Source organism: Melanerpes formicivorus, unplaced genomic scaffold (genome assembly GCF_026170545.1).
Source record: "Melanerpes formicivorus ecotype bairdi unplaced genomic scaffold, bMelFor1.0.p_v2 SCAF_9, whole genome shotgun sequence".
Taxonomy (NCBI): Eukaryota; Metazoa; Chordata; class Aves; order Piciformes; family Picidae; genus Melanerpes; species Melanerpes formicivorus.
Window position 1 is genome coordinate 23,007,753 of NW_027142361.1, and position 25,065 is coordinate 23,032,817.

The following is a 25,065-nucleotide window of genomic DNA, read 5'->3' on the forward strand; positions in this document are numbered from 1 at the left end:
TTCAGTCCCTTAATAGACAGAATGTCTATATATATATGTGTGTGTGTGTACACTTATGTACACATATATATATAAAACCAGGGATAAAACAGCTGTTTCAGCAGAGCTGAGAAAAGACTGCTTTTTCTTGTTCTCATGCCATATATCTACTCACTGAGCCACAGTGTTTCTCTGAAGGTTTTCTGCTCCTAGAAATCTACTATTTCTGGATAATGGTTCCCAAGTAGTTGTTTAATTAAAGCTCCCATGTAGTCAGTTTTATTCCAGAATTCTGGAATAGCTATTCTGTAAATTTTGAAGTGTCAAGACACCCTGGGGCATGTGAAGAGAAGTGTGTGCCTGTGTTAATGAGTAGCTGTTAAAAGGAAGGTGAAAATAACAGGAAACTTGCTTACATTGGTAAATGGCAATAAGAGTGTTGCTGGTAGCATCATTTTAAATCATTCTGGCATGCAAACAACTAGAGCTGCACAACTAGTTTGGAGAGGAAAAGAAAGACTAGATTAATTCAACTACTTTTTAGTTCCACACAGAATCACCAAGGTTGGAAGAGACCTCAAAGATCATCAAGTCCAACCACACATAGTCTTCAGGGTTACAATTTAGACATTCAGATTCACCTTCCAAATGATTTCTTTGAGGCATCTTTGTCTCAAGTCTGTCAGCTGTTCATTGTATATGTTTGATATATGAAAATCAAGCTGGGCTAATTACTTTTGATTAGATGCATAGTTTATGATATGTTAGCTCTTTGTCTTGATTAGTGTCGTAGTTTGGGCTGGCTGCCCTCTGCTACAGGGGTGTTTCCTGTGTCCAGAAGTCCAGCCCAGTGGGTGGACACAGGAAATTAGGTTATTTCCTACCATGATCCCTTGCACCACTATAAGTTTTGTGGCGGGGTCTGGCACTTCCTCTTTTCTTCCTCCTCCGTCAGCCGGTAACATGGGGGAGAGATCTCCTGGCTTTGGGCCTGGCTAGGCCCAAGGCCACGGGGGGATGGGCAGTCTCAGATCTGGCCAGCTGAGACTAGCCTAGCAATGGGAGGGGGAAGAAGGAGCCCTGGGGGTCTCGGGTGTACCCTCAGGTAGGGATGGGTTTCTCTGGGTCTGTTTTTGGGTCTCTCTCTCTCGTCACTGTATTTTTAGTTGTTTTTTTTTTCTTCCCTGCACGCACTCACTGTTCTATTTAAACTTTCCATCACCTTTGCAATCTGTTTGTCTGAGTCGTTATTTCTGCGCGTGGTGGGGAGGGGGTCTGCCCCAACCCATTACATTTTGGCGCACCAACGTGGGGCTGGCTGTTCTGCCCACTCTGCAGATCGATTGCAAAGGATGGAGAGTTTAAATTCAGTTCTGGGCGTCGGTTTGGGTTTGGCAGTTGGGGGCTCAAGTGATGTTGCCGGGGCGGCCGTGTAAGCTCTTGTGGATTGTGGGGGGATGACTGGTGCGCTGCCGGTGGCGCGGACCCTCTCCTGCTATTCCAGGCAGGGGTGGTTCTCGACCATCAGCATCGGGGTACCGCTTGAGAACGCGGAACCTGCCCCTCCTCCGCGGCGGGCAGTGAAGTGGGGGAGGGGCAGCGGCGAGCAGATCAGAGTCAGGTCCGTTCTCGCTGCGGGGATAGAGCCAGCCGCTGCGAGCGGGCGAGCCAGCTCCCGAAGCCCCGGGGGGCCGACGGGGACTCCATCTGGAAAGCCGTTTTCAAGGGCTCTGAGAACGCGTGTATGGCTTTCGCTGGAGAAGTCGTTTGAGTGTCCGAGGGGTGGAGGTGATTTTGATTCTGCGCCGCGGTGGCAGAGGTGGGCGGAGCCCTGCTGCAGGGCGAGTGGCGCCGGCGGACCCGGCCGTACGCTCGGGCTGCGGCGGGCCCGGCCCTAGTCTCTTCCCCGACTTTTTCGGACGAGTTCCGAAACTGGCGCCGAGCACCTGGCTCTACCTCCCTTCTTCTCAGTGAGCTGTGGTGCAGCCCCTCCCTTTCCAAGGGGGGGGGTGTGCAGCCAGATGCTGTCTTGCCTTGGTACTGGTACGCCTAGTGGGGGGGCGGAGTACCTCGGACAAGCATCCGTGTGGTTTTGGACCGCAGTTGGAAGCGGTTGGTTGCGGCACCCTGGATGGATTGAAAAAGGCAGTCGTGGGTTGGATGGTTTCGACTGGCCTGCCCCAGGGGTGGAGAATATGCCGCCGAGTGATTACATGTGAAAAGTAGAGGCTTGGCTGAGAAGTCGTGAGGCTGTTCCAGGTGACCAGGATGCCCAACAGATCCATGGAGAACTTGCACCGCAGGAGAATGAGTTCTGCATCGCCGGGAGGTTCCATTGGATGAAGGAAGAAGAACTGGAATGGACAGACACTTGAGCATGACTGAGAGACTGAGTGGACGCCCAGATGAAGACACGGACTTCGCCGGACATGTCATCAGTTTTCTGATTTGATGATGTGTTTGGGTGCAGGCATCATGGTTTGAAATAAAGGGGTGGCTCCTGTCGTAGTTTGGGCTGGCTGCCCTCTGCTACAGGGGTGTTTCCTGTGTCCAGAAGTCCAGCCCAGTGGGTGGACACAGGAAATTAGGTTATTTCCTACCATGATCCCTTGCACCACTATAAGTTTTGTGGCGGGGTCTGGCACTTCCTCTTTTCTTCCTCCTCCGTCAGCCGGTAACATGGGGGAGAGATCTCCTGGCTTTGGGCCTGGCTAGGCCCAAGGCCACGGGGGGATGGGCAGTCTCAGATCTGGCCAGCTGAGACTAGCCTAGCAATGGGAGGGGGAAGAAGGAGCCCTGGGGGTCTCGGGTGTACCCTCAGGTAGGGATGGGTTTCTCTGGGTCTGTTTTTGGGTCTCTCTCTCTCGTCACTGTATTTTTAGTTTGTTTTTTTTTCTTCCCTGCACGCACTCACTGTTCTATTTAAACTTTCCATCACCTTTGCAATCTGTTTGTCTGAGTCGTTATTTCTGCGCGTGGTGGGGAGGGGGTCTGCCCCAACCCATTACAATTAGGTTAATTTAATTCTTAGAAACACATATTGTATGTGAAAATGGTATTTTCAAACACCTCTACCACAAATACCTTCTAACAGTCATTGGAAATTCCTTCTTTGTACAAAATTTCCTGCAGCAAACTTACAGTCCAAACTATATGTAAAAAAGATTTATTCACTGGGAGCATGAACACAACAAGGAAAAAAAATATGTACAGCATTTTATTTGAGCAAGTAGTCAATATTTTGTAGACTAATCCAGTACTGTTCATTACTGTGCTCATTAATTGCATCCACTCATTTTGTAGTCCTTGTTCCTGGTACTGAGTATTTATTTATGCATGTTCAGCTAAAGCCAAGTCAATTAAATTGCTTGTGACTTTGAGCACACCAGCAGAAGGGCTGCCCCAACTAACACTGCAGTTTAGAAAACCCATGCAACCTTTTGATTACAAGCACCATGCTCGCTTCTTCCACCCCTCACTCCAGTAAAAATGGACTTTCAGATGATCTCTTGCAGCCCTCCCGCTGTCACCCTAGTTTCTGAGAGTCCTCTGATCACCCACTGGCTCCAACGCAAGACACAGCCACACTCACCTTCAGCTTCAATCATGCCCTCTTCCCTCCGCTAACATGTAGTCACTCAGACACTTTCACATTTGGTTACATACCCAACTCCTGGCACTCACATTCAGTTATTTTCAGAGTGTTACACCCACACTTAATTACAATCATACCCTCACACTTCCCATTCAGTTACACCACCAGTGCTGCCCACCTCCCCCCCACACTCAATTATAATCACATGTGATTAAACCTGCAATTCTGCACCTAGGGTATAATCCTTCACTGGCATTCACATCCACTTATGCTCAACAGCCTCCACTGGGCTGCACGTCTGCTCATCACATTCATGCACGCATGGCAACACCAGATTTCTTCTTTCATCCTGACAGCAGAGTGGTTTTGAGTTTGCTTTGCAGATACACAAAGAGCACCCGCTTTCTACCAAGGAGGAGAAAGATTTGCGGTTCCCATGGAATGTTGCCTTCCCAGAAAAATCACCTTAAATCCTTATTTTATACCTCCTGAAGAATACATCCTCTGCCTGCTTTTATTTTAGCAGCTAGTGGGAATGAAAATCAAGGTGCTGCTTCACAAAATGCTGAGCACTTGAAGCAAAAGGCAATCCCTTCCCTAAAGAGACTAAGGGTGTATCTGTCTTCCAGATGGAGAAAGTGTTGGGGTTTCTTATGGAGGAATATGAAGGTCATCTACTCAATCTTCTATTGCATCTGTGAAAATGCTATGAAAGCACATTACTGATGTCCCTTAACACACATCCATCCATTCACCACTGTAGTGGCTCACTGTCCAAGCAGTCTGCAGTCTCCTCTGCATGACTGTGTGACCATCTTTTGCAGTTTGGTAATAGTGATATAAAGTATCATAGAATCATAGAATTGTTTTGCTTGGAAAAGACCTCTAAGATCGTCCAATCTAACCGAAGGTCTCTCTTTGCTGGAGAGCACCGGAACAAGAGGACACAGTCTCAAGCTGCACCAGGGGAAGTTTCGGCTGGAGGTGAAGAGAAAGTTCTTCCCAGAAAAAGTAATTGGCCACTGGAATGTGCTGCCCAGGGAGATGGTGGAGTCACCGTCCCTGGAGGTGCTCAAGAGGGGACTGGATGTGGCACTTGAAGCCATGGTTTAGTTAGTTATGAGGTGTTAGGTGAAAAGTTGGACTTGATGATCTCTGAGGTCTTTTCCAACCTTATTGATTCTATGATTCTATATTAATACAGGCTGTGGGGTGATGGGGTTGAGAGCAGTCCTGCAGCAAAAGACTTGGGGTCAAAAAGCTGGATGTGAGCCAGCACTGTGTGCTCACAGTCTAAAAGGTCAAACATATCCTTGCTGCATCCAAAGCAGTGTGACCAAAAGATCAAGGGATGTGATTCTGCCACTCTTGTCCACCTAGGTGAGAATCCACCTGCAGTGCTGTGTCCGGCTCTGGAGACCTCAACACAGGAAAAACATGGAACTTTTGGAAGGCCACAAAAATTATCAGAGGATTGAACACCTCTGCTATGAAGAAAGGCTGGGACAGTAGGGGTTGTTCAGTGTGGAGAAGGATCCAAGGAGAGTTTATTGTAGCCTTTCAATACTTAAAAATGGGCCTATCAGGGCCTGTTGTGACAGGACAAGAGGTAGAGGTTTTAAACCAAAAGAGGAGAGATTTAGACTAGATAGAAGGAAAAAAATGTCGACACTGAGGGTGGTGAAACATTGTCACAGGTTACCCAGAAAAGTGGTGGATGCCTCATCCCTGGAAATATTCCAGGTCAGGCTGGACAAGGTTCTGAGCAACCCGATCTAGTAGAAAATGTTTCTGCCCATTACAGGGAAGTTGGACTAGATGACCTTTAAAAGTCCCTTCCTTTCCAAACAATTCTACAATTGTATGAGTCTATGGTTCTATGTGCCAATGAAATCCTTCTTCTCCTGAAGTCAGAAAAACTTCTTTCTGGTGACCATGGACCTATGGTCTTCCCTGATGACAGGACCCACATCAGAGGTATGTAAAACCCACTCACGTGCTAACAAGAAATGTGGGCTGCTGTGGGACTGTTTCAATCAGATGCATCCAATTCCAATAACACTAACCATAGTTATGCATATTAATAGAGGGTCAAAAGAAAAGAGGATAAAAAAGATGGTGTTTAGACACCATTAAAGGCATAAACAGAGCAAGCATCATCTATATCAACTCATGTGCACCCACATGCACAGACAGCTTATTATTTTTTCCAGTATTTAAAATCCACAGTCAGACTTAAGAGGAAGCTCTCATAATCTGAAGTGATTTCTAAAGCAAGTTTTGATTTAGAAAGACAAGATAAAGCTCTGTCTAAGGAAGCCACATTTCCAATCGCATGTTCTTGACAGAGACTTGGACTCGGCTTTTATTAATCAAGACATAAAATCCCAATGAAATTCACACCAGTTCTGGAAGTAATGGCAGGGGCAAGAGGGGAGTGGGAGAAGAGAGAAAGAAGGAAAAAAAGGGGGGGGGGGGGAAGGGGGGGCAGAATAAAACTAAAAGCAAAACAACTCAAGCCTAAAAAGAGCCCTGGAAGATGAGACAGGGCCATGGATAAGTGCCTGCTGCTGCAATAGGATACACATGGCCTGTTCAAAGATGCCTTTGCAGGGAGCCAGACCACAAATAAAACAAGACATGTGGTATGGGGTTGAATTGGCTATTTTTTTTATTAAATAAACAATTGATCCAAATCAACTAACTCTAAATCATTTAGGAGGTCTTTGTTGATTCTTACCAGAACTAATATGTACAGATAACTTGCACTCAGTCTTATAATTATCATTCCCCGCATGGCTACCAGCCATCAGAAATTCCACTTCTGTGTATCTTGAGGAAGCAGGAGGAAGGATGAGAGAGAAAATAGGAAAGGACACAAACAGGAGGAACAATCTCTTTTCATCATCCAAGCATCTTAAGCAGTGTCTGAGTCTGAACAGATACAGATGATAAATGGGAAAGAGTAGTCTCGATGTTATGGGGATGGCACCCCCCATTCTGTTCTTACCACCATGCATTGTGCCAGTGTTGCATGCAGGGAGGACTAAAATATGGCTGCTACTACCATAACTTTTGGCAAAGTCAACAGAAGAGGCTTAGAGAAGTAAGAAGGGCAAAACTCATCCTACCATTTGCTCACGGAAAGATTAAAAACCAGACCTTCACTGCAAAGAAAATTGGAAGGTATTCCACCACAGCAGTTGTCATAACCAGCAAAGATCAAAAGGGCAACAAAAAAAAAATATTTTTCCCAAAAGTCTTGAAAAACTCATCTTGAAACCCAAGCATCTTGCAAATTCAACTTGAAGAAGGAGAGATTAGAGCCAGGCTACTGTGAATACTCCAGGATCATTAATGTGGTTTTTGTGGCTAGAGGTGGGCTATTTTCCTCCACTATACGTGGATGAGTTTTGCAAGTCGGAGAGCTTTTGGTCAAAATTTTTCAAGGCTGCTGCCTACTGCTTGCTCCTCATTATTTTTCCGGACCTCATATTTTAGCCACCTTAGAGAAGATAGACTTCTTTTAAAGGACCTGTTAAATGTCATCACTACACAGGACAGCCTTATGCATCCCAATAAATGGGAGCATTTTGGAAAATGCAGTCTGATCCTGATGTAACTGAGATAATACCTGTGAGTTAATGCCATACATAAGAGGGCCAAAAAAGCGAAGATCTGGGTTTGGAGGAGTGAAAAATGTAATAATGACAATAAGGATTACTGTTAGATCCTTTGGTACTAACACAGGGTTTTTTTAATTTGTTTTTTAATTATGTCACTGTCTAGAAGAGGTATTCATAGAATCATAGAATTGTTAGGGTTGGAAGGGACCTCAAGGATCATCTAGTTCCAACCCTCCAGCCATGGCCAGGGACACCTCACACTACAGCAGGTTGCTCACAGCCACATCCAGCCTGGCCTTAAAAACCTCCAGGCATGAGGCTTCCACCATCTCCCTGGGCAACCTGTGCCAGTCTCTCACCACTGTCATGGTGAAGAACATCTTCCCAACATCCAATCTGAATCTACCCATTTCTACTTTTGTTCCATTCCTCCTAGTCCTATCACTCCCTGACACCCTGAAAAGTCCCTTCCCAGCTTTCTTGTATGCCCCCTTCAGATACTGGAAAGCCACAATAAGGTCTCCTTGCAGCCTATTCTTTTCAGCTGTTGATTGGGCAGTGCCTGGAGAGGAAGATGGTGTACAAATATGAAAAAACTGCCTTCAGAGTAGTCATCCTGATGACTCCTAGCCATGAAGTTCTTTCAGGATCTCAGCAGAGTTTCTGTGTCACTGTTGGTATCCCAGCACTCACTTAACTTTCTCTTGTGACTGTTTTTATGGTTTACATCCAAGTGACCCAGATCTTACAATCTTATGACTGCCCCTTTCCTATGGAGTACAGGAAGGGGGGAAAATCAAGCAGCATGCCCTGTGCCATTATGGAAACTAAAATTATAATCAAGATAGAGCAGAGAGAAACTTTGCAATAAAAAAGAAGAAGCCATTTAAGATTTTGGAGTCACATCTCTCAGATGGCTTGTGGGAAAATGGTAATAACAGCTGCAATAAACACAGGAGCAACAAAAAAATGTGGGATCCCAATGCCTGTGCCCACAGTGAGAATAAAAAATGCAAAGCCTGGGCCACCTCGCCTTTAATTTCCTAACTGCTGTTTTGTAAAGCTGTCATGCTTCTCAGTTCAAACACACTTTGGCTCTTTATTATTCATGGGCCTTTTTCTCAGTCAGTGGTGTTGAATAATAAAACAGCCCAGGATCAAATGGGCCAATTCTCCACGCCTGACACCAACTGCTACTGTTCACTGGGCTCTGCCAAGCGTTGCCTCTGATAATGAGTGGGATTTGGTTAAACAGTAAATTAATGAATAATGAAATATCCAGGTTGATCAGTTAGAGAGCATGCTTGCTTTGCCCCCGGCTAAACGCTTGGGGCAGAAATTACTCTCAAACGGCACTTGCCTGCGTGCTGGGCTGGATAACTATTTTACAGCCTACTGCTTGACAGGATGTTAGGAAGGGGGCAAGGGGAAAGGGGGGGTGTCGTAGGGTTGGAAGGGTAAGGCCAAGAAGCCTCCTCCCTCCCCCCTGTAAAGTAAAGGGAAAGAAAATTGAAGGGAAAGGAAAAAAAACTCACAGCTGAATTAGCAAAGCAGTGGAGCTGTATATTTACAAAGCAATATAGGATATGCAGGGGAATATATACAAATTTACAATATTTACAATATATACAAAGATATACAACAAAGTAGCACAGAAATAAGAGTTCCCCCCTCTGCTGAGGGGGTTCCCCACCTCCGCTCTCCCCTCTCTCCCCCTTTTCCCCAGAGCGGGTTAGAAAGAGAGAGAAAGAGAAAAAAGGTTAGAAGCAGTTGTGTTAATTGGAAAGCAGTTAATACAGGCCTTATCAGTTTCAAGGCCAAAGCCTTGGCCGAAAGCCCAGCACAGAGAGCTGCTGCTGCTCGGCGGAGGAGCGGAAGCAAGACTGATAGAAAAGTGCTGGAATGCCCAGTATACCCTCCTGCACTCCCAGTTCAGAAGGTGCTTCCTCCCAATCTACCAATGAAATTAGTTTAGATCGTTCTTTTTCATTTACCAACTTCCGTCCACCATATTCCCTTTCTTAAGGGGACAGCGTCAACCGGTCACAGGGGGAGGTCGGGAAAGCAAAGCAGGCGGGGCAATCTCCTTATCACCCCGCACCGAGGAAAGAAGGGGCCAGTTTGGGGCCTTGCAGACCCCATGATGAAGGAGAGGGTTGCAGAGCTCGAAGGAAATGGGTGTAAGGTTGCAGGAAGAACGAGCTCTTCCAAAGAGGTCTTCGTCTTTGCTCTCCCAACTTTAGCAGTGTATTACCTTGACCTTAGTTATCATTGTGGTTAACCCAACTTTTCTTTCCCCTCCCCCGCATCAGCTGTCAATTCTCACTTTGCATTAGCCTTGTCCGAGCATGTTTCTGAGCAGGGGCCATCCCTCCTGGCAGGGCTTATAGCCCAGACTGCAAAAAGAGCCTCTCGAAGCCGTGTGTCAGGTGGTTTTGGCAAATAAGAGCCTGTGAAAGGCTGCCCGCACGGGCTGGGGTAGCCACACACAGATAGACGGAGAAAGCAATGCAGCAAAGAGAAAACAATCCTGTAGCCTTCTTTTTCTGCACCGGGAGAGATAAGTAGCTGTAAAATATTTCCCGCAGGTCAGTAACACAAGTACATAGATGTACACAAACACAGACGCATTTCTACAGCTGGAGGAGGGGGAAAATCCCTTCTTGACTTCTCACACCCATCCTCCAGAGCTGCACAACGCCCCAGCCCAGGGTGTGTATTTTGGATGGGGGTGGGGATATTGGCGAGAAAACCGCTATAATTACCACCTCTTATCCAGAAAGGGAAACTCTCTGCAACCAGATCACCCACTTTGGGTTTTTTATTCTTCCCAAACTTTCCAAACAAGCCCAACTTTCCAAGACAGAGCAAAGAGAGAAAGGGGGTGGGAGGGGAGAAATGAGGTGGGGGAGGAAATCCCTCTGTTTCCAAAACGCGAGTTTACAGGTCTGAGCTGAATTACTCTTGCTCCTCTCATGTCACTCCTGAGTTAAAGTTTAAAGAAACCTTTGAGGCATACGAGAGAAGAAGGTCCCTGTTACTTCTCGACCATCGTTTCCGTCCTCCTCCGGCAGCTGCCGTGCGCGGTGGAAAAGCTCCAGGCTCCGACGGCGATGGCAAAGCCCCAGGAAAGCAAGACTGGAAAGGTTTTAACCATAGTCTCTTTTACTTTTGCAGTCTTCTTCAATCGTCTGCTTTGCACAGTGTGTTGTGAGTGTGAGGAAGAGCAGCAGATGACCAGGCAGCTCTGTGGGGCAGGTTAAAGGCGATATTTATTTTACCCCTCAGACAAAGCCATCTCCCACGTTTGCCGCCAAATTATCATATTAAAATCCAGAACTTTTCGTTTTAACATCTCACCTCGTTCCTTCCTGCTCACATTGTACCTGTTTGAAACTGATTTTAAAATTCAGCCCATCTCCGTGAAAACTCTTGGTCCAAAAAATGCTTCCTAGCCCCATTTTCACTTCTCCCACACCACTTTCTTTCCCATTGTTACCAGTTATTGTACTGTGACTTTCTGTACGGAGCTGGAAACAGGCTCGCCAAAACAGGAACCACCCTGCACTGAAATAAAACAGTGTAAGGGAGATCGGGGTTTACTCTCGTCCCGGTCGTTGCTCACAGCATTTGAGACGAACTCCTCGTGCAGATTTAGGGAGTTTATTTTTTGCTTTGCAGGCAAAAGCAGCTTTCTATTAACTTACTGGGATATTTTTTTTAGGAGCAAAGACTGTCAGGTGATGCTCTGTGCACCAAGGGCGAGATTAACTATTGTTAGTGCTGGTTTCATAACGCAAAAGACCCCTCCCTGGTACTTTGATGGGTTTTTACAAAGTAGGGAAATGTCCACCATGCGTTTCACTCACCTTGTCGTTTTAAGTGAGTAAAACTATGGATATAATTGCAACTGTACCAAATGCTCTTTGTAAATCTTAACATGCACTGATTTATTTATTTTTTTAAACCTGGAAATAGAACCAAACGTTTCTGGTTTGAAGGAAATATTCCTGTGGATTTAAGGAAAGCATTCTCCTCGCGTGTTGTTAGAAGATGAAGGCTATTCCGCGTACGCCACTGTTTATTTAAGAGCACTAATAATCACTAGGCTAGGGCACACTGCACCTGGAAGAATTCAGCATGATCCTTTGCCTTCGCTTTAAAAAAAACCCAACCCAAACACCTTGTCAAGTGTTTAACTTTTTTCCTTTTCCTTTTTTTTTTTTGGGTTGGAATGGGAGGCTGTTTCTTTTTTCTTTTGCTTTGGGATTTTGTTGTTGTTGTAGGGATCCCTGGAGGTGTTTAAGACCAGGCTGGGTGAGGCTCTGGCCAGCCTGATCTAGTGTGAGGTGTTCCTGCCCATGGCAAGGGGGTTGGAACTAGATGATCCTTGTGGTCCCTTCCAACCCTGACTGATTCTATGATTCTATTAATTTGCCCCATCCAGGGCTGATCCACGGCAGGTAGAGGGTAAAAGTATTGCCTGTGGATATTCAGGTAAGAAACACACAGGCAAATCAACACGTATTCCTTTAATTTTAGTGTTGTTCCGAGGAAGCTCCGAAGTAATTGAGGTGATTTTGTAACTGTGTGAGACTCTGTTGTTTGGAGGTTTGGGTTTTTCTTTTTGGTTTGGTTTTTTTGGTTGGTTGGGTTGGGCATTGGTTTGTTTGTTTTTCTTTTGTCTTCGTATAAGCAGAGAATATAGAATGTAGAATATAGAAACCTGATCTAGTGTGAGGGGTCCCTGCCCACAGCAGGGGGGTTGGAACTAGATGATCCTTGAGGTCCCTTCCAACCCTAACAATTCTGTGATTCTAATATAGAATATAGAACTCGTAAATCCCCATAGGTTTGCTCCACCACCATCCCCCCACACTCCACCCGCCCCCACGCTGCCACCTAAGAAAGCATTCCCAGCCAGAGGGAAGTCTTGCTGAAAGCAAACCAGGGGAGCCCTTCTTCCACTGCCCCAGGGAACCAGATCAGGCCCCGAGCCTGAAGCCTCGGGGTCTGCGGGATGTGGAGATAAAGAGCTGGGACTGGGGCGGGGCGAGATGCGTGAGGAAGGACTGGCGCTTTGCACCGGCTGGAGTCTGTTGCAAGGGCGGAAGTCCGAAGGCAAAATGAGAAGCTCTTTTAATAAATAAATAAATAAATAAATAAATACATTCTCTTAACTCCTAAAAGTCAGCAGTGATGTGCGAGTGGGACCGACCCTGCACAACGCAGGGGAGCTACTTACAGTTGTGACACTGCTTGTAATGCAATGTCCTGGCACAGCTGTGCACGTGCACAGACACACGGCCAGCTAGGGGGTACAAAATGTGTGTAGATGCCTATTTACACGAGACACAGAGAAAACAAAGGGATTCAGTGAATATATTGGTACTGGGGATTATTTAAGACATTTGACTAGTTCTATCATAGGGACACCAGATGTTATTTATGAGGTCTTTTACAAATGTGGGCTATACCACGCAGGTGGGGAGGGAAAAGGAGGGGAGGAAGCAAAAGGAAGAAAGAAAAGGAAGGAGTTCACCCCAAAGGGATGAAAGACAAAAATTATGTTTATGACTATATAAATCAAGGTGAAGTTTTGTAATGGAAACTTAGAACTACCTAGAGTTTAAAAAAGAGACCGGGGCAAGGCAAAGGGAAGGTCTCCGCAGGTCATCAGTGGGAAAGCAGATTGTAATATCAGAGTCCTGTGGAGAGGGGAAGTTTTGATGAGCTGGCTGGGTTACTGCTGCTATTCATTTATTTTTAACCTTAGCTGGTGGAGAAGCTACGAAATGAGAAAGACCAGGAGATTAGATGAGAGAGAGATGAAAGACAAGAGAGGAAGGAAGGGAGAGGAAGGAAGGGAGAGGAAGGAAGGGAGAGGAAGGAAGGGAGAGGAAGGAAGGGAGAGGAAGGAAGGGAGAGGAAGGAAGGGAGAGGAAGGAAGGGAGAGGAAGGAAGGGAGAGGAAGGAAGGGAGAGGAAGGAAGGGAGAGGAAGGAAGGGAGAGGAAGGAAGGGAGAGGAAGGAAGGGAGAGGAAGGAAGGGAGAGGAAGGAAGGGAGAGGAAGGAAGGGAGAGGAAGGAAGGGAGAGGAAGGAAGGAAGGAAGGAAGGAAGGAAGGAAGGAAGGAAGGAAGGAAGGAAGGAAGGAAGGAAGGAAGGAAGGAAGGAAGGAAGGAAGGAAGGAAGGAAGGAAGGAAGGAAGGAAGGAAGGAAGGAAGGAAGGAAGGAAGGAAGGGAAAGAAAAGAGAGGAAAGAGACAAAAGGTGATCTTGGCTTTTTGAAGACCTTTGGGAAAATGCAATGGAGCAGAGATCAGCAGGAATATTTCTTCACTGGTCACAAGCCGGGGGGAGCGGGCGGAGCCCCCGGCCCTGGAGGAGGCAGGGCACACCGGCAACCCCCCAGAGCAGACAAGTGTGTATTTTGCTATAAATATATACATATAGATGTGCTTTGAATTTGCAACCTTGGCACTGTCGCTGGGAGCCTGGGAAACTCGGAGTGAGCCCTTCCTCATCTCGTCAGGCCACACTTCAAGGCAGCCCTTCTGTTTCCACATGTGGGTGCTTCTGCTGAGTTATAAAAGAGCTTTTTCCTGATGCCTTTTTTTTTTTCCTTTTATATATATATATACTGTTGGATGGTGATTGGACAGCAGAGAAACTTCCTAATTACCCCCTCATCCCCGACACAACCCTCTCAGACTCCGCTGGGAACCACGAGAGCTGTTTTGCAAGGTTTCATGCAAAACGTGCTCACTCCTTGCCCGCGGGCATCCTTCACCCCATACCTGGGTCAAAAGGGCTGGAAGTGGGGGTCTAGACGGGTCCCCACTCCTCTCTCTGCAAAACCCCGGTAAAAATGAGGGAAAGGGGTGTGGGTGGGATTCCTTGCTCTCTTTTGCCCGTAGCTCTACTGCTCTCTCCACCTCATTTTCCCTCTACTCGAACCCTGAGCACTGCTGCTCCCGTCCCCGTCGTCCCCTTCCCTTCCCTCCCTCCCACCCACCCTTTCTCTCCATCCCGGGCCCCCCAAACTTGCTCCGGGCGTTTTTGCCATCACACCGCAGAGAGAAAGTAGGTCACAACTAAGTCCAAGCCTGGCTGAAGCCGAGGCGGCCGAGCCTCGAAAGCTTCCCCACAAAACAGACATCGGGGTCTTCGTTTTCAAGTTTGGGTGGGGTTTTTTTGGTTGGGTTTGGGTTTTGTTGTTTGTTAGGGGTTTTTTTTTGGTTGATTAGTTAGGTGGTTTTTTGTTTTTTATGATGATGATTTATTCTGGACACCTTGGGTGATCAGCTGAGTCAGCTCCTGTAGTCCAAGCTGGAAGGAGAGGCAAAAGGGAGGTTGTTTGGGAGACAGAGGTGGGGATGATTTTTTTTTTTTGCTATTCTCCCACCCCTTTCCGAGAGAAATACCAAATTAAAAAGAAAATAAAAGAAAATTTTAAAAAAGAAGGAAAAAACAAAATAAAGGAAAAAAAGATACACCTCCTCTTACAGCTCCTGCATGTCTCCGTCCGCCCTTTAAAATCCAACAGATAAAACCCAATCCAGACAAGTCTTCAGAGCGGGTATTTAACCATAATAGTCCACCGCAGTAAAAGCGATGCTTTAAACCAGTTTCCCCCTTCAGGGCTCCCTGTTACAGAACACGTGTGTGTTTGTTTTCAGGGTGACCGTGCAGAGGGTTAAACTGACAGTCCTTCCCAGCCTCCGATTTACAGGCAAAATATGATGATTGTCTATATTAACAATGACAAAATAAGAACAATAACAGCAATCCTGAGGCCCTATTCTGTCCCCTCTCAATTCTTCTCCTAACCGCAAGGTAAACCCCGAGTTACTCCCAAATAGCCCCGGGTTAACCACCGAGGCACCGAATTTCCCCTGAGCATCGATTCCAAACCGAAATAAAATCTATTTGGGAATGGATGGGGAGGGGGAGAAGAGAGCAGATTTAGTTTGAACAGTTTCCTTTGTTAATTACTGCTTCTGCAATTGTAGGCATAAAGGTAGAAGACAGTCCTGTGTTGTGAATATGGACACCACTCTCCACCTGAATATAAGAGTACATATATATATACACACACACACTCACACCCACGTAAACAGAAGTGAAAAGTATAATAAAAAGCTTCCTGCTCTTACATAGGCTTACATAACATTTCCTTTTAATAGCTAACACTTGGAAAAGAAAAAGACTTACTCCTAATTCAGCTGGTAAAAGCAAAATGAAACAAAAGCTCACATTAACATGACATGAGGTTTATTATAGGTCTGCTTAGAATGAAGGGGTAAGAGTGGTAAAAATATGGACACTTTTGAGTCAGACAGAAATAAAATACCAACATTTCTGAGAAGCAATATTTATTGTCTTTTTTTTCCTTTGTTTTCCCTTTTTTTTTTTTCCTTTTTCTTTTTTTTTTTTCTTAAATGTAGAGACACGTCCTGAATTTTCCCAAAGCCTAGGTTGGGAAAATAAAAGACTTCTTGGCTTTAGTAAGTAAATCCGTCTGCAGAACCGAAGCAGCACCAACATTAAAAAAAAAAAAAAAAAAAAAAAAAAAAAAAAAAACCAACCCAAAACTGAAGAGGAAAATACAACAAAACACAACAATCTCTTTTTTTTTTTATTCTTATTATTTATGTAAATCAGGCCAGCACTGGACAAGAAACCAATTTCTACCCATTACCATAACAGCTTGTCTATAAAGAACCGAAAAAAATCAGGTACTATCTAGTCAAGCGGGAATTTTTTATGTCAGTTTTGTGGGGCTTTTTTCTCTTTTTTTTTAAACTTTTTTTTTTTCTCTGTGTGTGGCTTTGGGTTTTTGTTTCGGTTTTGTTGTTTTCTTTTCTTTTAACTTTTTTTCCTTTAAAATTCCCCCACCCGTTCACAGAGGTATAGATTCACAGATAAATAACCCAAAAACTACTTGCTCGCCATATTTACACATTCCCGTTAAATTAAGCATAAATAAATATATACAAACTCAATACTGAATGCCTCTCCGCATTATCTTCTCAGGAAGAGTTGATAAACTCACTGCATGGACAGATTTTTTTTCAAGAAGAGGAGGTGAAAGGTATCGTTTGGGGCATAAAAGGAGAATTTTCTTCTTCTTCTTTATTTCTTTTCCCTGTAACCTTTCCAGTTTCTCATTTGCTTTTTCAGAGCTTTCCACTTGTTTATGTTTGGGGTTGGGGCTTTTCTTTCTGGCACACAATGTTTCTTCTCTCTCAGCGCGTTCAAACGTTTGCCAGGTATTTGGGGGATGCTTGCTTTTCTTTTTTCCCCTTTGTATAGGAAAATATACCATTTGTAAAAAGCCTACGGTCTCTCTGCCACGGGGAAGCTGGAGGGGAGGGGGGAGTTTGGCCGGATCGATCTGGCAATGCTTACGGCAGCTGAAACGAGCACCAAATTTTCTGAGAAACGTATAAAGACAGAGCCGAACAGGTCTGCGTGATAAACCATTAAGAAAGAGATGAGCAGAGGAAGGGAATAAGCCCTCTGGGCACAGCTAAAGGTCTTAAAACCATCCTCCACCCCTCCCTCCCGGCCCCAAATGCAAATCTGGGGATTTTGGAGGAGGCTGGTCTGGGATGCAAAGGGACTTGAAACAGCTTCTCATGGAGAATTTCTATTAGGTGGGACAAGACACGACCCGATTTTAAAGAAATCATTGGGTTGTAAATGGATTCCCATAAAATTGGCTTCTTGTTTCCTTCACACCTTGTGTGAATAACAACCAGAAACAACAACAAAAGAAAAACCGAGACAAAAACAATACCGGGGAGCGTATGAAAACAAACTTCTTTCCAACAGAATATAGAAAATTGGTGTTTTAAAAAAAAAAGAGAGAAAAAAAGAGAAAAAAAAAAAAGAAAAAAAAAAAAGAGAGAGACTAAGAATGAAAGAAATTTTACAGCAACCCACCTTTTTGATTTGAAAACAAACTTTTCACAGTCTCTCATCAAAATTTTCCCTTGAGTTAAAAAGGAAAGCTGCCGTGTTAATCCTCCTGTTTATTGATTTATGATCCCGAGGAAACCAAATCTTTTAATAACTCAATTATCAGATAAACATCTGAGGTGCCCCACCAGCACAAGTAGTCAGGCTGGGAAAGTGCAGGAAAGCAGGAAAATGCCTTCCAGTGTGATGGGGGGATCTCAGTCATCAGCGCTGATAGGAGCCACCAAGCAATGGATATTTCCCTCTGGAACCAGCACTAAGCTAAGGGGAAGAACAGAGATAGATATATTCCTGTGCCATGTTTTCTCCCTGTTTGCTTTTAAATCAGAAACCTCATGGATTTTGTTTCCTTATTTTGGGGAGCAAATGGGGACGTCCCACTGAAATCAATGGGAATTTTACATTTGGCTTTATTTCTCCTGAGTGAAGCACAGCCTGGCATTTGCAATCTGTCTCTTTCAGGTAGAAGGCACAAGGGGCAGATCCAAAGTTGCCAGGAGTCAACTGAAACTCTTTCCTCAACCTTCTCAAGGTTTAGGTCCTGGTCCAGGTGACCAAACCTGTGCCTAGGGGAGATTTCAGCAGCAGGATCAGGCCCTCACACATGCATATACATAAGCACATGTGTGTGCAGGTCTTTCCCCATGAAGTTGAAAGTGGTTCCCTCTCCTCATTAACTAATAGTGGTGGTGGGATACTGTCTTCTACAGTTAGAAGAAGCATCCTCAAAATCCCCCACAAAACACAAGGAAGGACCATCACCAACATCCCCCCAAAGCTTTCAGCTGGAAGCTCTAGGGTGCAGAGAGCAGGTGCCCACAACCCTAAGTGTGCAGCTGGGAAGATGAAAAACTGAGAGTTAACTTGGGGTCTCTCAACACCCAGAAGCCCTGCTAGACTGGGTGATGCTGGAAACTTGAGCCCATAGGCTCCTCACCAAGGCTTTTTGCAGAGGGCTGGCAAAGCAATATTTGACACCTTGTGCTCTGCTTCAATAAACAGAATATTCTTTTGGTGCCAATCACTCCTCACCAGATACACACACATGTAGCCATTTCCTTTCCTGCACAGCACTGCTGGGGCATGCCTTGCACTGGAGTCAGGGCTGTCCACCCTCAGGGACCTGCTAATATCTGGGTGATTTGCAACGGGTAGGATTTGAAGGATCAGGAGCTGCCTGAGGGCTGCTTTTTAGACTGAGGATCCCCAACCTACAGATGGGAGATCCATGAGATCTACATCATTGAGAGATCCACACCTCCTCTGATGACATCTACAGGGCCCTGCCAATTACCAAAATCCTTGACAGGAACCTTCCAGGGTTGAAGGCTACCTCCAACTCATTCCAGCAGCCCATAGAAAAGGTTATCTGTCTCAGTTTTCCCCTTTTCTCACATGAGGTTCCCACAGCACTCTGCCCCAGAAGAACCAATGACACAGGACTGAGGAGCAGCTCCAGAGGAGTCAGTGGTCCTTGGGCCTGCATCATTCCCACGTTTCTGTTGCCACACATGTCCAGCTCACAGGTAGAGGACAAGAGTTGAGACTTTTACTTGCTATGCAAAGATATGAAAAACAGAGCAGATGCTCAGCTATAACCATGTCTTAGACAGCTAAGGACACCAAGGTGACAATCAAGAGGCTGATTTGTGGGGTTTTGATTTAAGAAAATTTTGTTGGAGGATGAGGATCCTATTGCTGAGTTATTTCTCTCCCACCACCCACTTTGGAAGGTATCTAGAAACTAGAACAAGACAAAGGCTCCTCTTTTGTCTCTCTTTCTCCCTTGTTTTGAGTTCAGGCGTGCCCACTTGGATAGGTGAGATTGAGTCCTACATCTTTAACAGGGATCCTGGGGGAGGCACAACCCCACTGGTGCTTTGCTATTTACCCACCCCCAGTAACTGTTCTGACACAAGCAAAAAAGACGTGTTAGTGCAGGAGCCCTGCCCCACTGAGAAACACATGCAAGTACCACATACAGCAGAATTCAAACAGAAATTCATACCCTTACAATTCAGCATTATTTTTACAACAGAAGACAAATAAATTTATGGGTTTTTTTTTTAAAAAAGGGGGGGGGGGGAAGGGGGGAAAATAAATCAGCCTTCCCTTCCACCCGCCCTCCAAATCATATGCATAAGACATCCTGTCACACACCCAACCACTGAGAAAAACATTGGACTTGAGAAGGTTTTTATCCTTACTATGACTTTTTCTAAAAGCAAGAGTCACAAGACTTTTGGTTTTTTTTTCTAAGAGGAACAGATTTCCTCAGTCTGAGCTCAGAAATCAGGATATTCCCTGGCAAGCCCTACCCACTCCCACTACGAGGAGCCAGCTCACATGGCAACCCTTTCCTCCCTGGGTACAAAACCCTATCACCAAGCAAGTGGGATAACATTCAACACAGCTCTTATTTTCTCTGCAACATTACACCTCGATTTCGACTTATGGGGTGGTATTTTTTATCTCATTCAAATTCCCTTTGAGCTTCTTTAAAGAAGTACACCTACAGAATTCAGAAACAAATGGCTTTAATTTGAAAAAGAAAAAAAAAAGAAAAATAAGAAGAAAAAAAAAGGAAAAACTATAGAAAAGTATCAGAATATCAGAATTGTGGATTTTTTTTCTCTGTACCTGATATATTGTGTAGGGATCTCTAGTCCTCTTTGAAGAAGCTCATAAGCCAAGCGGGCAAAGCTTTAGGAAACAGAAGAAAATAAAATAGTGCATACTCCTGAGAAAGAATTACATACTCATATCACTCTCTTTTTTTGTTGTTGTTGTTGTTAACAGTTCTCTTAAAATGGGGAGGGAGGGGGGCGGGAGGTATCTCTCACACACATGACTCAAAGACATTAAGAACAGCAATATTGGCATAGTTAGGAATATAAAACTCCCTAGAGAAAACGAAAAGAGGAGATTTCCCCCAAAAAATATTAGGGAATCAGACAGTGCTGACATTTTACCAGACCTCTACTTCCCAGTTTTGCAACCCAGTATGGACAAAGTGTTTCACCATCAAAGGCAAAGTACTAAATAATAAAGGTATGTTTGCATGCATGAATATGTGTGGCTATACACACATATTTTATATGCATATGGATATATCCATATCCATATAAACACATGTAGGAGACTCACACACCCTCATCAGGTGGACACACAAAGGCACACGCGCCCATACACACCTGTAAATGCTGGCAATCTAAACAGGGACTCTGTCTAGACCAGGAAAAATAACAAAATTATTCAAAAATACAGTTGGCTAATTCAGCTGAGCTCTGATGACTTGAAACTTTCCACAGAATCATAGAGCATTGTATCATTAGTGTTGGAAGGGACCTCAAGGATCATCTAGTTCCAAACCCCCTGCCATGGGCAGGGACACCTCACACTACATCAACTTACTCAGAGCCACATCCAGCCTGGCCTTAAAAACCTCCAGGGATGAGGTTTCTACCACCTCCCTGGGCAACCTGTTCCAGGGCCTCACCACCCTCATGGCACTGAATATTAAAACACTGCTATGAACGCAGCTCAGACTGGCTGGTGTTGATGAGTTTGTGAGAGGTCTGTTCTCTCACCTACTCTCCTCTCCTAGTCTAGACAGAGGCAGGGTGGTGAGATGAGATGGGAAGAGCTGCGGGACAGGGCAGGGAATGAGGCGGTGGGGTTGCTCAGAAGGGACTCTCTGGAAGATCATTTTGGCTAGGGTGGATACAGGACATCATTGAGAAAGGAAAAAAAAAAATTAAACTAAAAACCAAAACCACAAACCAAACCAAAAAACCAAAAAACCAACAATGAAAGAAAAATCACAGCAAGCCAGACCGTGCAGCTCAAGAAATTAAAGCACTGACACCAAAAATATTTCTCCAATTTCTTCCAATAAGTTATTAATTTCTTTCTTTTATTATTTATTATTGTTATTGTTGTTGTTGTTGTTATTATTATATTCCACTCCCCCCAACCCCCTAATCATTATTTTAGAAACATGAAAGAACAGAAGTGGCAAAAAAAAACCCAACCGAAAAAAAACCACCAACAAACAAAAAGAAATCCTGGTGGTTGTCTTCACATGTTCCTGCCAAAGAGACTCTGGACCACTGGTCTTGCACCATTGTGCTCCTCTGATCTTAAATTATTGTCTTTCTTTTATCATTATCATAATTATTATTTTACCATTATTATTATTTTGTCCTACCTAATAGAATTCATCCAAAGCCCAATCCAACATTTTTAAAGCTAAAATTTAAAGGGTTTTGCTTTCAAAGGTTATCTCTCTCTCTTTCTTTTCTCCTTTTATTTTTTTTCCTTTTACTTCCTTTTCTGTTTGTTTGTTTATTTGTTTTCCTCTCTCTTTCTCTCTCATTTTCTGTGTTTCTCTTCCTTGTCTCCAGTTTTACTACCTGGTCCTTCGCCAGATGTGTGCCTGTTAGCAGTGTTGTTGTTCAAGAACATCTTGTCCATGCCTTTGAGAGCTTCAGTCAGGTAGTTTTGAAGGGCTGTGAGGGCAGCGCAGATAGCAGGGGCCCCAAAGCCATGAGTGATGAGGCTGAAGTGAGTCAAGCAGCTCTGAATGCCCGGTTCCAAAATAGGGGTGGGCCGGCTGTTTCCAATGGGAGTCCTGTCCTGGGCCAAGAGATCTGTAAATTCTTTACAAAGTTGCCTGCACCAAAGAAATAAAAGCAAAGAGAGGAAGAGAGAGAAAGAAAAGTGTGGTTAGGCTCATCTCACACTTCTTCAAGACAGTCAAGGCTGAAGGAAGGGGCAGGTTTAAGCCAAAGCTGATCCCAGGCTACAGAACAGGACCTTATTCCACCTTCCTTTCTCCTATAGTGCTTAAGAGGTGGTGGTCATGAGCTCCTTTCTCAGGATGACATTCTTCAGGAAAGAGGTTTCTGCAGCTGCAGGATAACACCATGTCTGGAGACAGAAGGGTGCTTCTGGGGGTGTTTAGACTGGATATAATGGAAAAATTCTTCCCTGAAAGGGTTCTCAAACATTGGAACAAGCTTCCCAGGGAAATGGTTGAGTCACCATCCCTGGAGATATTTAAACGTCATGTAGATGTGGCACTTAGGGACATGGTTTAGTGGTGGACTTGGCAGTCCTAAGTTTATAGTTGGTTCCAACTTAAATGATTTTGTGATTCTGAAGCAGTGTGAAAACCCAGCCATGGTTGGTGGCTTTAGAAATAACTAGTCTGAAAGTGAGGTGCACCATTAACCTGCCAAACACCCATCTTCCTGTAGGTCTAACCCTAGCTCAAAGCAGCTCCCACCAGCACTCTTCATGGAGGAAAGCACAGCCATGCCCTGAGAGTTACAGGGTGGCACAGAATGTGGTGTGAGGAAGGACCTTCTCTGAGACTGCTTAGACTGGGCCACGTTGTTAAGAAAGATCAGGACTTTGGAACTCTGTGTCACCTTAGTCATTGCACAAAGAGCAAAGCCTATTTTATCTTAGGGCACAGCATCCCAATTAACACATCAGAGTAGATATCTGGCTTGTGTTTGTTTGCCCACACCCTTGAAAAATTAATTCTTATCTTTCTACTGAATTCACACACATTGCTCTAGTCCAAGAGGCTTACGAGCCAACAGGTGCTCAGGCAACCTAGAAATCCTGAGGGCTGGTGAGATCCCCAAAGAAATGGCTTATTTGAGACAGATGTCTACCTAGGGACTGGAGAAGAAAAGCACAGAATAAAAAAAAAAGAAAAAAAAAGAAAAAGGAGGGGAAAAAAAGAAAGTGAAAAATAAACCCTTAAAAAAGACATTCAGGACAGAACGTCTTCCTGACAGCTGCCCTGCAGAGCTGGCAGAAGGAGCCAGGGAGCTGCACAGTTTCCCTGTGTTCCATGAGGAGGTGGTTGGAACTCTCCTTAGCAGCTTGGATCCCCACAAGTCCATGGGACCAGATGGGATTCATCCTAGGGTGCTGAGAGAGCTGGAAGAGGAGCTGGCCAAGCCACTCTCCATCATTTTCCAGCAGTCCTGGCTCACTGGAGAGGTCCCAGAGGACTGGAAGCTGGCCAACGTTCTGCCCATCCACAAGAAGGGCCGGTTGGATGAGCCAGGGAATTACAGGCCTGTCAGCCTGACCTCAGTGCCAGGCAAGATCATGGAACAGGTCATCCTGAGTGCATTAGCACAGCACTTAGAGGATGGCCAAGGAATCAGGCCCAGCCAGCATGGATTTAGGAAGGGCAGGTCCTGCCTGACCAACCTGATCTCTTTCTATGATCAGGTGACCCGCCTGGTGGATGTGGCGAGGCCTGTGGATGTAGTTTACCTGGACTTCAGCAAGGCTTTTGATACCGTCCCCCATAGCAAACTCCTGGCCAAGCTGTCAGCCCATGGCTTGCACAGCAGCACTCTGAGCTGGGTTAGGAACTGGCTGGATGGTCGAGAATGGTGGTGAATGGTGCCACATCCAGCTGGCGGCCAGTCACTAGTGGTGTGCCCCAAGGATCAGTGCTGGGCCCCATGCTCTTTAACATCTTTATTGACAATCTGGATGAGGGCATTGAGTCCATCATCAGTAAATTTGCTGATGACACCAAGCTGGGGGCAGGAGTTGATCTGCTGGAGGGTAGAGAGGCTCTGCAGAGAGACCTCGACAGGCTGGACAGATGGGCAGAATCCAACGGCATGAGATTTAACACATCCAAGTGCCGGGTTCTGCACATTGGCCACAACAACCCCATGCAGTGCTACAGGTGGGCGACAGAGTGGCTGGAGAGCAGCCAGGCAGAGAGGGACCTGGGGGTACTGGTCGATGGCAGGCTGAACATGAGCCTGCAGTGTGCCCAGGCAGCCAAGAGGGCCAATGGCATCCTGGCCTGCATCAGGAACAGTGTGGCCAGCAGGAGCAGGGAGGTCATTCTGCCCCTGTACACTGCACTGGTTAGGCCACACCTGGAGTACTATGTCCAGTTCTGGGCCCCTCAGTTTAGGAAGGATGTTGACTTGCTGGAACGAGTCCAGAGAAGGGCAACGAAGTTGGTGAGGGGTTTGGAACACAAGCCCTATGAGGAGAGGCTGAGGGAGCTGGGGATGCTCAGCCTGGAAAAGAGGAGACTCAGGGGTGACCTTATCACTCTCTACAACTACCTGAAGGGAGGTTGTAGACAGGCAGATGATGGTCTCTTCTCCCAGGCACCCAGTACCAGAACAAGAGGACACAGCTTCAGGCTGCACTAGGGGAGGTTCAGGTTGAATGTTAGGAAGAAGTTCTATACAGAAAGAGTGATTGCCCATTGGAATGGGCTGCCCAAGGAGGTGGTGGAGTCGCCGTCATTGGAGGTGTTCAGGAGGAGACTTGATGGGGTACTTGGTGCCATGGGTTAGCTGTTTGGGTGGGTTGGATTGGTTGATGGGTTGGACGTGATGATCTTGAAGGTCTCTTCCAACCTGATTTGGTTTATTCTAAAGGTTTATTCTAAAGTTCTCATCCTCTGAAACTCTCTGAAATTCCCAGTGGGTTAAAGGTTTCAGAGGGTGGAGAAAGATAAAGGTCTGCTTATATGTGCATTATCCATTAAGAAAGTGCAAGAGAGGAAACTTTGAATTTGGAGAAGAAACAGTAATGAGTCCAACGTTTTTCATCTTCAAAGACCAAAGCAGGGTCTGTGAGCAATTACAGTTCTGGGACATTAATATCTTCTGACCCTGCGGAAAAGGGCAATCAAATTCCAGCCACGTCTAAAAAACATCTGGACAAATTTGAGCAAATTATTTTTCAACCCTCCATATATTTCTTTAAATTACACTGTCATCGGAGGCAAGCCACATCCCAGAACACAAAATAAATGAGAGCTGTTTGGCCTGGTGGAGGTTTTTTCTTTTTCTTCCTTTTTTTTTTTTTTTAC

The 25,065-nt window shown here is 45.3% G+C and overlaps 1 protein-coding gene across 4 annotated transcripts in view; it reads right to left on the reverse strand.

Annotated features, from left to right (window-relative positions):
• Nucleotides 1-15,381: 15,381 nt before the first annotated feature.
• The window catches only part of TFAP2B (transcription factor AP-2 beta), a 37,225-nt gene continuing 27,541 nt past the window's right edge, over nucleotides 15,382-25,065 (reverse strand). For 3 of the 4 annotated variants that reach the window (XM_068143228.1, XM_068143227.1, XM_068143226.1), the window contains exon 8: nucleotides 19,895-21,858. In XM_068143228.1, the coding sequence (XP_067999329.1) occupies nucleotides 21,558-21,858 (301 nt within the window). In that variant the 3' untranslated portion in view covers nucleotides 19,895-21,557. The other variant, XM_068143225.1, reaches the window with a different exon arrangement.